At 46.6% G+C, this 14549-nt stretch overlaps 2 protein-coding genes across 11 annotated transcripts in view; one reads left to right on the forward strand and one right to left on the reverse strand.

Annotated features, from left to right (window-relative positions):
* Positions 1-2695: 2695 nt before the first annotated feature.
* Positions 2696-8459, reverse strand: LOC134555072 (uncharacterized protein DKFZp434B061-like). Its single transcript, XM_063406426.1, has 3 exons — positions 8450-8459; positions 7548-8142; positions 2696-3066 (listed from the first exon to the last, which is right to left on the reverse strand). The coding sequence occupies exons 1-3, from the start codon at positions 8457-8459 to the stop codon at positions 2847-2849; spliced, it is 825 nt and encodes a 274-aa protein (XP_063262496.1). The 3' UTR covers positions 2696-2846.
* The window catches only part of FGFR2 (fibroblast growth factor receptor 2), an 80323-nt gene continuing 73614 nt past the window's right edge, over positions 7841-14549 (forward strand). Inside the window, exons 1-2 of one of the 10 annotated variants that reach the window (XM_063405172.1) lie at positions 7841-7975; positions 12109-12365. In XM_063405172.1, the coding sequence (XP_063261242.1) occupies positions 12191-12365 (175 nt within the window). In that variant the 5' untranslated portion in view covers positions 7841-7975; positions 12109-12190. Of the gene's footprint in view, positions 7976-9619; positions 9946-12108; positions 12366-14549 lie in introns of those variants that run through there. The other 9 variants (XM_063405171.1, XM_063405169.1, XM_063405178.1 and 6 more) reach the window with 9 other exon arrangements.

Genomic DNA, 14549 nt, shown 5'->3' on the forward strand with positions numbered 1-14549 from the left:
CTTCTCCCACCGTTCTGTCTATTAACAGTGGAGCTCCAATAGGGTGGCAAATCTGTCAGAGTTTTGGATGCAAGGGCATTAGAAGGTATTTTCTGCTGAGCCAGTTTGGTGATCTTCTCATAATCCAAGAAAAGGAAGCCTCAGTACTAAAACCAGCATTCAACATATCCAATGACCAGACAGATTTTGCTGGAGGACAAAGCAACTGGATGTTTCTAAGCACATGGGATCACAGCATGATTTTCCTCTGGGATCTTTTGCAAGCTGCTCCTTGAGGAAGGTGGGGGTTAACACCATTTTTCACCTGCCTCTGGAAAACACTCCTGGTCTGCTCCTTACCCCTTAAACCTGGGGATTCTAGGCAGGAATGAAGACAGAAACCTTGTATTCCCCAAAGAAACCTTGGATTTCCCCATCCTGTCCTGGCTCCATGACAGTTTCAGTGAGAGCACCATATGAATATCTTGCTTTTCTCCTTCAGCTTCTTTTCCCTTTTGTCCCTTCTCTTGACCCCTCGGCACCCCAGTGGCATGGAAAGAGACCCATTGCTTGTAGCTGCTCCTGCCTGTTTGTTTGCAGAGACAGGGTTAAACCTGCATTATTTCTTATCTGTAAATGATGTTTTTTTCCTGTTGAACACAATTACAAATGCAGCTCCTTTGCTTTTAGCTCAATTTTTCACCACTTGTTCCTCCTTCCCCCCCACCCCCCCTCACCCTTGGTTGTACTCTGGCGATCACAGCAGTTTCTGTTTAAAATGTTTCAGTTTCTCTGTTTTCTAGAATTAATCAGGAGCTTGTTGCTACATGTGGAGCAGGGCGGGACTGCTGATGCCTTTTTTTCTTTTTTTTTTTTCTTTTTTTTCTTTTTTTTTCTTTTTTTTTTCCCCTCAAAAAGTAGGGTATTGCTGAATGTAAGGCTTCAGGGAATAAAATTTACAGGAGAGAAATTGCCTTGTATGTTTTTAAGGCAGAGCTACCTCGCTGGCCAACACAGGATTTCACTCTTTGCATGCCATGAAAAACTCTTTTCAGAGCTAATGCTTTCTGTAAATCAGGGATCGGTGTTTCTCCAGGTTCTCCCTCCTTACTACTCTTTTCTTGTCCTCTGTGGCCAAAACTGAATTTGTTGTTTTCAGATGCGTTGCTGAACTGTTCTTATTTGCGTGTAACGAGGCTGAATATCCCAGTAAAAAATTTGGAATCCCGTTTAAAATGTCCTGTTTTAAAGAGATTTTTTGAGATTGGTCATTTGTCACCAATCAACATTATGGACCTTTTCAAAGGACTGGCAAAATTTTGGGACCCATCCAGCTCGGGAAGGTAGGGAGAGGCAATTTGTCATGAAACCCCCGTGGGGGACACAGGGCTGGGTCTAGCAAGGCTCTCTTTGGCAAATTCAAGGAGCACCAGGACTGAAAACCAGCAAAGCCATTGCTGCACATCCTCACGGACCTGCTGTATTCCTCCCACTAGAGGACAGCAGCTGGGTTATGCAGCCACCAGGAGCATTTCACAGCAGAAGCAAGAATAAAACAGCCCTACCCTTCCTGTAGAAACTTGTTCCTTTCTAGTGGTTTTCACATAATGAATCCCAGTGAATATTTAACTAAGTCTCCCCTGTAATCAAGTTTCTGGCCTCTTTACTTGTACCCACAGTGCAAAACATTTCCTGACCCCTTGAGTTGAGCAGCCCTGGGAGTCTCCAGCAGGATCTCTGCTCAATTGGCATCAGGAAAGCAGCATGAGGGTTGTTGGGTTTTTCTCATCCAGCAATCACCAATACAACCTTTGCCATCCTTTAAGGAATGGAATCTGACCTCAACTTGGCTATCTAAATCAAAAGCAGGCCTTCTCTTCAAGCCCTGAAATATGGCTGTGTTTTTATACATATATGAATATTCATTCATATGCATATGAATATTCAGTAATGCAAGTCTGGATTTCATGCAAAGCAAGATTCCCTGCAACCCTTTATTTAAAATAGAAAAGGATGGAGGAGAAAAGGGAAAAAGGACAGTTTGGGTCTGTGTGTGGGAAAGCTTTCTGTGACTTCAGTTTAAGGAACTCTCCATGCCTGTATCAAATTGTCTTCAGACTTTATCTGCCTGGCCATTACATTTCCCTCCCATTTTTGGGGACTGCAGCTTGTGAACGAGGTTACAGAGTTAACAAACGAGGGCTGTTAAACCTCGAAGCATCTCTGTTTGTGCGGAGACTCTCTCGGGCAGATCACTGGCTGCTCTCCAAGGCAATCCAGTGTCTCAAGTGAAATTGTGGGTACCACAATCACCTGGCAAAGTGGAGGAGGAGGTCATCTTACAGTGAGGACTGGAGCTGATAAAAGGCATGGCTTTCACTGAGAGAGACACATAAAGGAAGAAGCAAATTCTTGTGAAAACTATGGTAGGAGATAGGGAAGGGAAATTATGTGCAAAGGATGGGGAGAGGAGAAAGAACATTAACTGCCTGGAGAATGCTGACTTGAAAGACATTTGAGGGTTAAGAAGAATGAGGCAGGGAAATAGTTGTAGGCATTTAATGCTTTATTACCCAAGGTGGGAAGTAGAAGAATTACTTTTATTTTATATTTTTAACTGCTACACAGTGACTGTGCCTGCTTGTGCCTGGACCTGGGCCTGTGGGAGAGCGAGCTGGAAATGCAGAGCTTGGCACTGCAGCAGAGGATTTGGGGAGCAGGAGGGATGTGCTGGGGTTTGGTGCTGTGGGACAGCTGGGTCACAGGACCCAGAACGTACAGAGTGCCCACACTTTACTCCCTGCCTTCCAGCTTGCTGCTCCCTCCAGGATTTAAACTGTAACACGAACCCTGGTGAGAGGCTGACTTCACACCTCCTGCTCTGTGCCTGGAAGTTGGAGCACCTCTGCTGAACCCTGCGGTGTCACCAGAGAGGAATCTGAGCTGATGTAACACTGCAGGGAAGCTGCCACAGCCACCAGCTGCTCCAGTGAGACCAGGGCTGCAGTGGAACAAACCAGCGGGCATTGATCAGCTGCAAGCAGAAATGGGGAGTGCTTGGGCCAACAAGCAAAATACACCCAGGTTCTGGAACAGAAGGAGAAATTTTCTTTGCAGCCTTTGTCTTCTCGTTTTTACAAGTCTGGCTCTGAGTTGCAGTGCCCTGCTCAGCACTCAGAAGGAGTTTATTCACAGGGTTTCTCTGCAGTCTGCTTTAAAGAGCTCACTGCTGAAAGATCTTCTCCAATGGACGCTGCTTTCCACTCTCTTAGAAATGATACTCTTCCCTGAGAGCCAGGGGTGCTCTACCAGGACAGCGTGTGACAAATTCTTTATGAGGGAATACATAATAAATGAAGGATTTTCTTTTATTTTGATTATTTAGTATTCAATATTTGCATTATGGAAGTGCCTGGAGGTTCCAGCTGAGATCAGTGTCCTATTGTTCTAAGCCATGCATAAAAACATGGTCAGAGATGAGTTTATCATCTAAATAGATGAACTGGATAAAGGGCAGGAGACAGGAAGCATCTATTATTCTCATTTCATAGCTGGAGAGCTTGGACACAGACAAATTAAGTGTCTTTCCCAGGAAAGCCAATGAAAAAGGGCAGAAATCACTGAATATCCATGATCCCAGTGTAATACCCTGCTCAAAACACACCACATTTCCTGTTTAAATATATCTTGCAACACTGTCATGAAAACAACAAGTATTTGTTTGGAATATTTTCCCTAAGACACACAAAATGAGAGGAGCAGCAGAAAGGTTACATGGCTACAAGGCATAACAATCCGAGGGGAGTGTTGATACTCAAATGCCATTACAAGACATTGACACAGCAGCAGTGAAAATAAGATTTTTTTTCTCAAAAAAAAGAGAAAAAAGTTGGCCTCACTGCCTGAAGAAGTATTTCCTAGAATATTCAACTGTTCACAATGCAGAGGAAGATCAAAAATTGATAGACAAAAGCAATCATTTTGCCCCTTCTCTGGCTTAACCAAAATGAGGTTTTCTTGTTTGATAAACACCCAGTAAAACTAGCCCTTGATGGGCCAGAAACTGCAGCCCTCCCTTCCCATATACATTTTGCTGCAAAAGAACTTGGTAGCCCATCTGCTTCACATTTTCACGGATAATTATTGGATCTATTGGCATTAAAATAATTAACTGTTATCTCAATTTTTCAGTTTAGCAGTATCTTGAAGTAGTACCTGGTGAGAACTAGTGATGAAAGCCTCTCTGTAGTACCTTTTATTTTAAAGCAGGGTCATTTTTGTATGAAATGACTTTTCCCTAAGACACTGAAAAATCTATAGTGCAACTTCGCTTGTCTTTGAAAAAAAAATATTTTCAGAAGTGGGTTCCTATGATTTGCTCTTTGGTACCCTAAAAAAAATGTTTGGAGCTGCCCAGAAAGAGAACTGTAAACACTTTGGAAACCAGATAAATATTTTAGCTGCCAGAGTTTGGGTTTAGACACTTAGCTTTGGAAGAACTTAAAAAAAAATCTTAGACAAGCATTTAATCTTATCTAGCATGGGCAGGAGAAATTTTTGGATGGCAAAATTGGAATAACAGGGAAGAATTGTTGATTCCCGTTGTCTTTATGGAGAAAATCCTTGGTGATATGTGTGGTTGAATTTGGATCTGGAGGGTTTCTCTCCATAGACCTCTAAGACTTGAATGTCTTAGAGTGTGGGCTTTCATTTTCTTTCATTTTTCCCCGATTTAACCCCTGTATTTGATTCCTCACATGGAACTGTGGTGTGTTAGCAAGTCCTGTGCCCGGGGAGCAGCTCGGGGCTGCAGAATCGCTCCCCCGGGTCCCCCCTGCCATCTGCACCGCGCCGGGGCTGCGGCTGCTGCAATTCCACGGAGGAGCCCCGGCTGCTCTGCTATCTGCAGCACTTAAAAGAAATGTCAGAGAGCCTGCGAGGATTGGAACTGAGAGTGCTCAGAAGCTCTGCGCTGTGCTTTTTTCCGAGGTGACTTTTCCCGCTCCTCTCAGAGGCGCTGGTGCCCATCTCACCCCATCCCTCCGCAGACTCGAGCTGTTCATCACCTGCTCAACCTTCCACCTTCATCCCTTCGAGCTGGGCTTTCATGGATGAGCCGGGCTCTGCTGGGCCCAGCCCAGGAGCAGCCTGAACTCGGGCACACCTTCACCTCACCCCGCCAGGTAAAAGAGATGTCGGGCGGGGATTAATCCATCCCCTCATGGGGATTTGGCCGAGCCCAGCTGTGCCCTCGCCGCAGCTGGAGCAGGGCTGGGACCCTGCCCCTGTTGAACATTAACTGCATCCCTGCCTGCGAGCAGAGGGAGGACCGCAGTCCGGCTGACAGCAGCGACAAAGAGCTGGCAGGGCTGAAAGATTCAATTTAACTTTCTTTCTCCTCCCCCGCTCCCATATGCGAGGGCACACAGCGCTGTTCCTGCTTTTGAAACTTGCGGGGCAAAGGAGCATTGGTGTCCTCATTTTCCTTCCTCCCTATTGATGTATCATTGCCAGGATGAAAAAGGACGTCTCAAGAGCTTTTGAAAAAATGGGTGACTACTCAAGACATTTTATAAAGGAGGAAGAATGGGACAGAAAATAGGACTCGGTAGGGGGTAGAAGGAGCCTGAATGTGTGCCTTGTCTGTCTATTCTTTCTCTTGAAACCTGGAGCTGTTGTTCCTATTTCAGTTCAAACTGTCACCCTTAGTTCATGATGGCTTTACTGCCCTTGCTCCTGAACCTCAACAGATTGGGGCTTATTTACCTATTCACACTCTGCTGTGGAACCTCATTAATAGGCTTATTAGCCACACCATTCACGTGCAGGAGGGCTCACAGAAAAGATCCCAGCCACTTTGAGAGGAGGAGGAAAAAACTGTAAAGAGATTATGCTCTCATTCAGCAGCCTAACTGCTATGAAAGGCTCCCTGGGCCCACTGAGATCTCTTGAAGCCTAAATATGATGACAGAATTGATCTCCCCCCACCACCCCTTTAATTCCAAACATGCTTCTGCTTTTCTCAGATTGAGGAGCTGGGCTGTTGTGGGCCACTTTAGGAGAATGTGGCTCATTTAAGAGAAAAGGCTGCTATTGATAGACTGCTATCTTTTCATCCTCCAAAAGAATAAATTCTGACAAGTGCTTCCAGACCTTGGAAATAGGTGTTCTGATTTGTCATTTTTAGTGGAATGCTTCCTTTTCTTTCAGAGTATGCAAAGATATCGATGAATGGGGAAAGGTATTGCAGCTTCCTGTGCCGGACAATAATTTATGTGAGAATGTGTTAACAATGTTTTCAATGGGCAATGGACATGCCCGGTGCTGGGAAAATTGGATCTTGACTGTGACATCTCAGCTTCTCAATTAGAACATTCAGATGCCTGTTGCTTTAGGAACAACAGCAGCAAAAAAATACTAAACCTGTGTTTCCAATCAATTACAAATTTGTCTGCCGTCCCTCATAAGGACTGCGGTAGTGGTGGGAAAATACATGCTGGGAGGTAAGTACATATTCTCCAGAAAACTTCTTTTCAAGGTTTTGGTGTCTAGGTGTGTGTAAATAGAGTTACACTATGTGTGGCCTCAGTCCTTGAAAATCCCCTTGATCAATACCGCACACAACATACGAAATGTACAGTAGGGCTTAAATAAAGTAACATTAAATTGATCAACACTGATTAAATTTGAGGCAACCACCACTTATTGATTTTGTTGTCAAGCTGACTCTACACAAGCAAGCATTACACAGATTCCATATTCAAAACCTTTTAGTTGATGGTATCCAAAGCAAATGTTTCATTAAGCAAGGATCAGGCTAAGCAATATTGAATTCTGAATATCCACATTATGCAGTTTAAAATCTGTGTGTCCAAACAAACGATGTTTGCATAACTTTTCGACAACTTTTCCCATTTGGAAAAGTATACACAGACAGGTATTGAAAGTGCACCGTCAGACCAGTTCACGGGGCAGCTGGAATCAGGCTTTGAACTGGGAGGCTCCTGAGGGTGATTTTTGGAGCGGGTCTCATCCAACCATCCTCTCTAGATGGAACTGGCCACAGGCCAGCCAGGGCTTCCGAGCCAGAAACCCTTCAGGAGAGGTTTCGGCGACCGCTGCTGAGCTGGGACCATTTCTGTGTGAGGATGCAGACGCTGCCCAGGCTCGGTCACTGCGCTGGAACTCGCCGCGCTCCCCATCTTCCCTTTCCAACCCGCTGGAAAACTTTCAGTGGAGCGGCTGTGCGGGGTTCCTGCCCCGGCGCCTGCGGTGGCACTGGGACGAGCTGTCCCGCTGCCCCGGGCAGGCAGCACCGGAGCGGGGCTCCCCTGCTGCCTCCCGCCCGCTCCGCGCCGCGGGGACATCCGCGACCCCCGGCCGGGGTGGGGGCTCCCGGCTCCGCACCCCGAGGGCCGGGCGGGGGAAGGGGCTCGGCGGCGATTGGCAGAGCCCGGCAGCGCCGTCCAGGAAACGGCTCGGGTTGCAGCGGGGGGAGTGACCGGGGGAGGAGGAAGGAGCCGGAGGAGTGCGCCGAGAGGGGGAAAAGGCGGGGAGAGAAAACCCACCTCCCACCCGAGGGGGCTGTCGGCGTGACAAAGCTGCGGCGGCTCGGGGCGGGCGGCTGGATGGAGCGGAGCGGGACCCGCGGCGCGCTGCTCGGCGATGCCCGCGCGGGGGAGGAGGCAGCTGGCGCCGGGCACGGCGGGCTCGCCCCTCTGAGGCGGTAGCCGCTGCGGCCGAGCCAGGGCACGGCACGGGACGGGGCGCCGGGCCGGCTCCTGCCTCGCCTCGCCGCCCTCCTGCCTGCCCCGGGCGCGTCCCGCGGGGGATGCGCGGCTCTGCGCCGCTGCGGGCTCGCCAGCCGGGGCCGCCCGCGCAGTGAGCGCGGCCGCTGTGCCGGGAGCTGCGCCCCGTCCCGGGAGCCGCCGCTCCGCACCGCGCCCCAGCCCGGGAGCCGCCGCCGAGCCCAGCCCGCCCGGCGCTCTCGCCGCAGGTAAAGGCAGCGGGCGGGCCGGGGGAAGGGGCGGCTCCGGGGCAGGGCTGGGGGTCCCGGCTCGCTCTGTGCGGAGCTCGGGGGTGCCCGGGGCGGGCTGTGCCCGTGCGGGCTCCGTTCCGCTCCCCGGTGGAGCTGCGGGTCGGGCGGTGCTCGCTCGGTGGCCGCTGCGGTGCGGGGGAAGCCCGAGCGGCACCGCGGTCCCGCTGCCTTGCCCGCATCCCCGTGGGTGCACGGTGTGTGTGGGGACGGTCCCAGCGGTGACAGCAGGACGGGCAGCACGGCGAGGGAAGGGAAGGGGGCTCAGCCCCGGAGGAGCGGCCCCGGCTCGGTACCGGCCCCGGCTCGGAGCCCGGTCCTGCCCCGCCGTGCCGCGGGAGCGGGGCCGGGGGGCACAACCGCCCCGTCTGAGATAAGGGGGCAGAGAAATCCTCAATGAAATATAGATTTAAATGCAAAACGGCCCCTTCGAACTGGGACCCATTATGCGTTTGGTGTGAAACGCTATCAACATTTAAAACTTCATTGTCTCCTTTGTACCAAATCCCTGTAAATCTTCCACTAGCCTTTTCTCATTTTCATCTGAAAAGCCTGTTTGGGCTGAATAGCAGCAATCAGCAGCCTCTGGACTTCTCCCGCTCTCTGGAATGTCAATTAAAATGCAGATTTTTTTTTCCCCCCCTCCCCGATCTCTTGGTGGCAAAAGACTTGAGAAAAACAGGATAGTCCTGGAAAGCAAATGAAAGAAGTTCAAACAATGAAAAAGTACTGAAGCTGCCAGCCGGTTCCCATTAGTCCTCCAGAATTAATGTTTAATAGCTGTGATGCTCAGATTTGCTTGAAGATTGAACTCTGCTGAAGAGTCTTTTTAGATATGTATGTGTATATATATTTTTACAGACGGATGTATATGCCTGCATTTTCTGTCCATACGGAATTCCTCTCTCAGTGGAATTGTGCATATAAAGCTGTTAGCTGTAAAACTTCATCTTACCTGGATTTTTCTGACGAAGCTACTGGGCTTTTAGAGCGCTTGAGGTTTCTTTGTGGAGGGAAGATCCATATTTCACTCAGATTTTGCTATTCCCCGCCTCATTGAGAAAGATGCTGAAAAGTTATACAGTGAGCAAATCAATACAATATGTATTGATTTGGTTAGCATACTCTGCAAATCGTACTGTCCCTGGGGAGTGATAAACATCTTATAAACAACAATGCAAGTAGATTAAAAAGAACACTGAGCATTGAATTTAATTAACGCCACTGCTGAACAAGTACTACTTGTTTGTGTGTGCGAGTGTGTTTAAGCTGAAGTACAGCTTGGAGGAATTTGGTTGGGCTCCCAAACCAGTCTGCTTTCCCATGCTTGTCAGTTTGGCAAAGAAAATTTGGGCAGGTATGTGACGAGGTGAAAATTGACTTGATGAGCGAGTGGCAAGGAGAGCCATCAATCATTGGGGGCTGACAACTCCTCCCCAAAGTGTAGGCTGAGAAGAGAGACAGAGTTCCCTTTCAAGGGGAAAAATAAACACTACGTGTGGCTTTCACTGAGTCTGAGACTCCAGGAGGGATTATGGTATTGTAGTCAGGAAGCCAGAATTGTGGAGGCCAAAAAGCATGCTGGGGCTGTGTTCCAAACATTGAGATAGAGGTACATAATTATCCAGCACAGGAGGTCTTTCCAGGGACCTCGTCCCCCAGCAACTGTGGCAATTAAACTATGAAAAGAATTTGGTTTCGTTTCGTCTTCGCTGGACTCCGCTTCTTTTGGGAGAGGGCAATCCTTGAAGCCTGTTTGCTGTCCTGGTGGTAAAGACTGGCTTGGCTCCATGGATAGGTGCGGAGCTTTGATTTTTGCGTTGTTGCGCCTTGGCAAGCCAGGATTTTGAGTTTGCTGCTGCCCTGTGGATGAGGAATCCCTTCTTTCTGCCGGCAGATGTTGAGGGGCAGGAGCCAACAAAAATCTTCAGGTGAGGAGATGCAGGATCAGATTCAGGATTTAGGATGAGGATAGGAACCACAAATGTGCTTTCAGTGGCGTTCAGCGCAGTCTGAAAATCTGAAACTTGCAGGAATGTCAGCGGAATTAATGCTCTTGGAGTCTGAAATACATGCTGGCATGTTCTGGTATGTTTTCTTTCTGCAAAACCATGATAGGATTTTGCATTTGTCAACATAGACTTCAATCGGAGTTTACGGGATGATTTATGGAAATTAAATCAGCATTACACCCGGGCTGTTAATTAGGGGTTTCTACCCACTTTACAGCTGGATAAACTGAGCTGCAGGGCTGTGGCTGCCAAGACAGCGAGGTGGGCAGTGGACATGGGTGGCGGCGTCCAGGGGGGTTCGCTCCGCTCCTGCTCCAGACACAAACTGAGCTCTCTCCAGCTCTACACCTGCTCTGTGCTTGTTTAGAAAGGGCTGGGCAAGCTCTTTGCAAATGTTTGTGCAGTGGTCTGGTGGTGTTTTCACTGGAAATTTAATGGTAGTTGCTAGCTTGTGGTGTGGGATGCTCGAAATCTCCACAGGAGGGACAGGGCTTTGAGGTGATACCAACCGAGTTGGAAAAGCTTGCCCTGAAGTAGCAGGGACTCACCTGGGATGCCATGTATTAATTGTTTTCCTCAAGTGACTTATTTATGTCATCCAAAACCCGTTACTACTGACTCCAGAAGTTACCGTGTGTAGTACCCAAGATAAAAGATGCCTCAACAGCATTTGTGAACTTTGTAGCAGCTAGCACAAGGCTAATGAAAATCAGAATCAACTTTTTAAGTGGTTTGCTTTATAAAAGGTGAATCTGTGTCCCTGTTTCTGCGTGCTGGGGTGCCACACCAAATCCCAATGGCAAGGAGTTTGGAGAAGTTTGACTTTACCTCCACACTCCTCCCCTATTTTTTTTTTTTTCTTAATTTTCAAGTGTTGAGGGCAGGAGGGAAAAAGAGGTTTTGTGTTATTTTTTCCTCTTCCAGACAAGTGCTCTCCAATTTTCAGTTGGGTTTCATCACATCTAAGATGAATCATTGACCAGATTAGAACAATTGCTGCAGTTACTTGTTTTATCCATTTACTGAGGTTTTACCGTCTTTTATTTCTGAAGCGGAAAATCAGGTCCAATTTTCTGCTTGAGCTGTTAAATCACCCTGTGAGGGGGATGCTCTTCTGACCCTCACCTGGCATCTCAGTGTGGAGGCAGCAGGGTCCCCTGAAGGGAGTGCCAGTTCCTTAGGTGCCACTTCTCTGTCAGACCATGCCTGGATTACCACTTAACTCCATCCGTTTAAATTTGTTTTATTGTGAATAAAATAGGCCTTTTTTTCCCCTCCCACCTCTGAAAAATATATCCCAATAATCATCATTGAGAGACTGAGAAAAGAAAGGTTTGTGCACACGGCTTGGCACATATGGATGGAAAGTGATGCTGGGCAGGTCTCCTGTGAAACTGCAGTCTATATTTTATACAGATTTTAATTTCCTGTAATGCAGTGTAGCAAACAAATACCACTGCAAAGACTTGAGCTTTTCACCTGTCCAGGACTCAGGGGCTTCCAAAGGACACTAAACTGGGTCAGAAGAAGATACATCCATGAGGGAGCTGGAAGTCCTGAGTTGAAATAGGTTTACAGATCTTTCCAAGTCTAAGGAATACATTTTTCAACTGTTTTTCTTGTGGAAAATTACTGAATTCCTGCAAATTTATCTGGCTGCAGAACTGCCTAGGTGAAGGAATGAAAAACAAGGCAAACTTACATAAACCTTCAAACAATAACAAGAATATAATTTGTATAATTGTGGTAATTTTGCAGCATTACGGGTTATGTGCCTGCACATGTGTGCGCCTCTCATTTTTGAAATCCTGTATGTTTTTCTGTCAGTAAAATAGCTCTCAATATTTGCTGAGAAGTGATTTTGTGAAAACAAGGAGTTCTTGGTTACGCCTCAGGTGATGATGGAAACTGCTAACAGAAGATGAAAAGTCACTCACTTTTCACATATTCTTGAAGCTGGAAAACTATTTTCCCCATCCTCCTCCTCCCCTCCCTCTCACCTCAGCCCTGTTGGAGCTTTATGAAGGTTTTTAGTTTTGTTTGGAGATGTTTGCTGACCGTGTTCCATCTCTCTCCCCGCAGCAGCCGCCGTCGTTCCAAGGGAGGAGGCATTACCCTGGCCGAAGGCACGACTTTCTCTCCATGCTTCTCTAGAGGTGTTCAGATGGGATTAAAGTCCACATGGAGATATGGAAATGGACCAGGAACTTACTCTAAAAAGATGGTCAGCTGGGACTCGGGTTGCCTTATCTGCCTGGTGGTGGTCACCATGGCTGGACTTTGCCTGGCTCGACCTTCATTTAATTTAGTTGTCGAAGACACCACGGTGGAACCCGAAGGTAAATCACTCTAGAATACTTAATTCCTTAAAAGAAGTTAATTTTAAATGCTTGGACATGTGAAACAGAAGTCAACATCTTTCCATGTGCTCTGGTAAATCTAAGTCAAGCAGCAGAGCAGCCCTGGAGAGTTACGGTTTCTGCCTTTCCCTGCTCTCGCCTGGGCTGTGTTTGTACAAGCGTGCGTTTGTTTATTCTTGTGCAAGCCAGTGGTGTCAGTGATTTCACTTGGGACTGTCATCACGTTGTATAATCAAAGTGTACAGATGAAAGTTTTCAGGAATGTGTCTTGAAGGAAACCGGTCTGTGGCACTTTGGTGCTGTTCTGTGTTGCTGTCTCAAGGAGTGAAGTGGCTGCTGCTCTTTGGGATTGTCTTAACCTGAGGACTCCAGAGAGAAATGAATCTCAGTAGTTTTTATTTGTGAATGTTCAGTTTTGGCAGTTTTTTCAGTTTTTTGTTCACTCTGCAAAACGCTGTTGCAGCTTTGTTGGTGTTTGTGCTGAGGACAAACTTCCCTGTTGCTGTTAATATCTAAGCGCAGTCGGTGGTGCAGGGTCTGGATCACAAGTTCTGAGGTGTAAATGTTGAGATCTCAATAGAAGGGCTGTAGTTTATTGTTGTGAGAGCAAAGGCCAGCCTAGACCTTCACAATGAAAGAGATGTTTTGATAAAATCTCCTATTTTGAGCCTGCACCTGTTGGTAGGTTCTTCCAGGTTTGTCAGTTCCTCAAGCTCTCCTTTTCTTCTCTGGAGAGCTCAGGAGGGGCTGCTTTTCTATTGTTGTGAGCTGATTGTGTTGAAGAATGATTTTACTGTGTTGTGCTGGATCATTCCTGCTCTCCAAGCATCTGGGGGAGGAAGTGAGCCTTCTTTCATAAGGTTGTATCTGTCTTTTGGAGGAGTGATCACAGTTCTAATAACTCAGCTGTCAAGCTGATCTAATAGTCCACAGAGCATTTCTGACCTGGCAAGCTTTCTGCAGAGTGTTTGGCCTTTACACGTTCTACTACTCATGTCCATGGATGTAGCTTTGTTTTTATTTAATAATTCTTCATGCAAAACTTTTTTTGTCTCTGTCCACTGCCTCTAAAAATAGGCGTCACCAGCTAACGCATTTTTAGAATCCTCTCCAAGTACATTTTTATTGATGGCAGGGGATGGACTATTTAGAGATGATGAGCCCTCTTCCCTAGCAAGCATTCCTGAAAAAGAAATCTTAAAGAATAGCAATATTGTCATCTGTCAGCCAGAGAGATTGTTGACAGCAAAAATGTTTTTTTTTTTCTTTTGAAGGTAACCTGAGACTTAAGAAAAAAAAAAAAAGCCCAAGTCTTTTAGCCACTTACTGTATTATTTGTTAATTGAACATCTGGTGCCTTTTTGGCTTTTCAGGGGAATGACAAAATCATGAATAATTCTGGTTTCAGACTAGCTTTGTAGTGAGGTCCCCTAGTTTTAGGGTAAAGTCAGAAAGAATGTGATTGAAGATTGGTGAAATGTTTGACGGGGAGAAGAGTAATATTTTTTGAATGGTGACTGATAATTTTTCACCTTTTCAGTGAAAGAATAGCTTTTCTTATTTTGGAAAGCACAGTTTGAGAATATGTGTCTCTTACACACTGAATATGTAGGGGGTGGAATCTGGGTTTTATCAAAGAGTAAATTGTTAAAAAAGATTTCAAACTTCTTTCCCGGGCAGGAATGTTACTGATGTGAAACAATTTTAATGTGAGAACCCAAATCATTACCAGAAACAAGAAAAAAATCAGAAAACACTTCTAAGTTAATGGCATAATAAGAACTTTTATGCTGCAGAATACAGGGAATTGTGTGGGATTTATATCAGAGATTTGGGAAATAAAACCTCCTTTATGTATTTCATTAAACCCTTTGATGAGAAAAACCAAACCCAAGTTTTTACACAATCACCTTCTCTGGGTTCGATCACTGCCACCCACAAGCTCTCCAAGCCCAAACCAAAAAAAACCCTTCAAAAGATCTCTTCAAAGACAAAGCAGACTTCTTTTTTTAATTTAGTAAATGCCAAAACATTTTGGACAAAGCTAATTTGGGGGGGTCAGGTGCTCTAATAATGCAAATTTTCAGTGGGGCTGCTGACTGCAGTCATTAGAGCTATGACATTTCATGCCAGCTGAGAAGGTCGCCAGGGCAATGACCTTTG

This window comes from Prinia subflava, chromosome 9, assembly GCF_021018805.1.
Source record: "Prinia subflava isolate CZ2003 ecotype Zambia chromosome 9, Cam_Psub_1.2, whole genome shotgun sequence".
Taxonomy (NCBI): domain Eukaryota; kingdom Metazoa; phylum Chordata; class Aves; order Passeriformes; family Cisticolidae; genus Prinia; species Prinia subflava.

Coding starts and splice junctions, on each gene's coding strand:
- LOC134555072 (XM_063406426.1), bottom strand. Junction 3,067..7,547: donor ACAGCCCCCTCGGGTGGGAG/GTGGGTTTTCTC, acceptor CTTCTGTTCCAG/AACCTGGGTGTATTTTGCTT.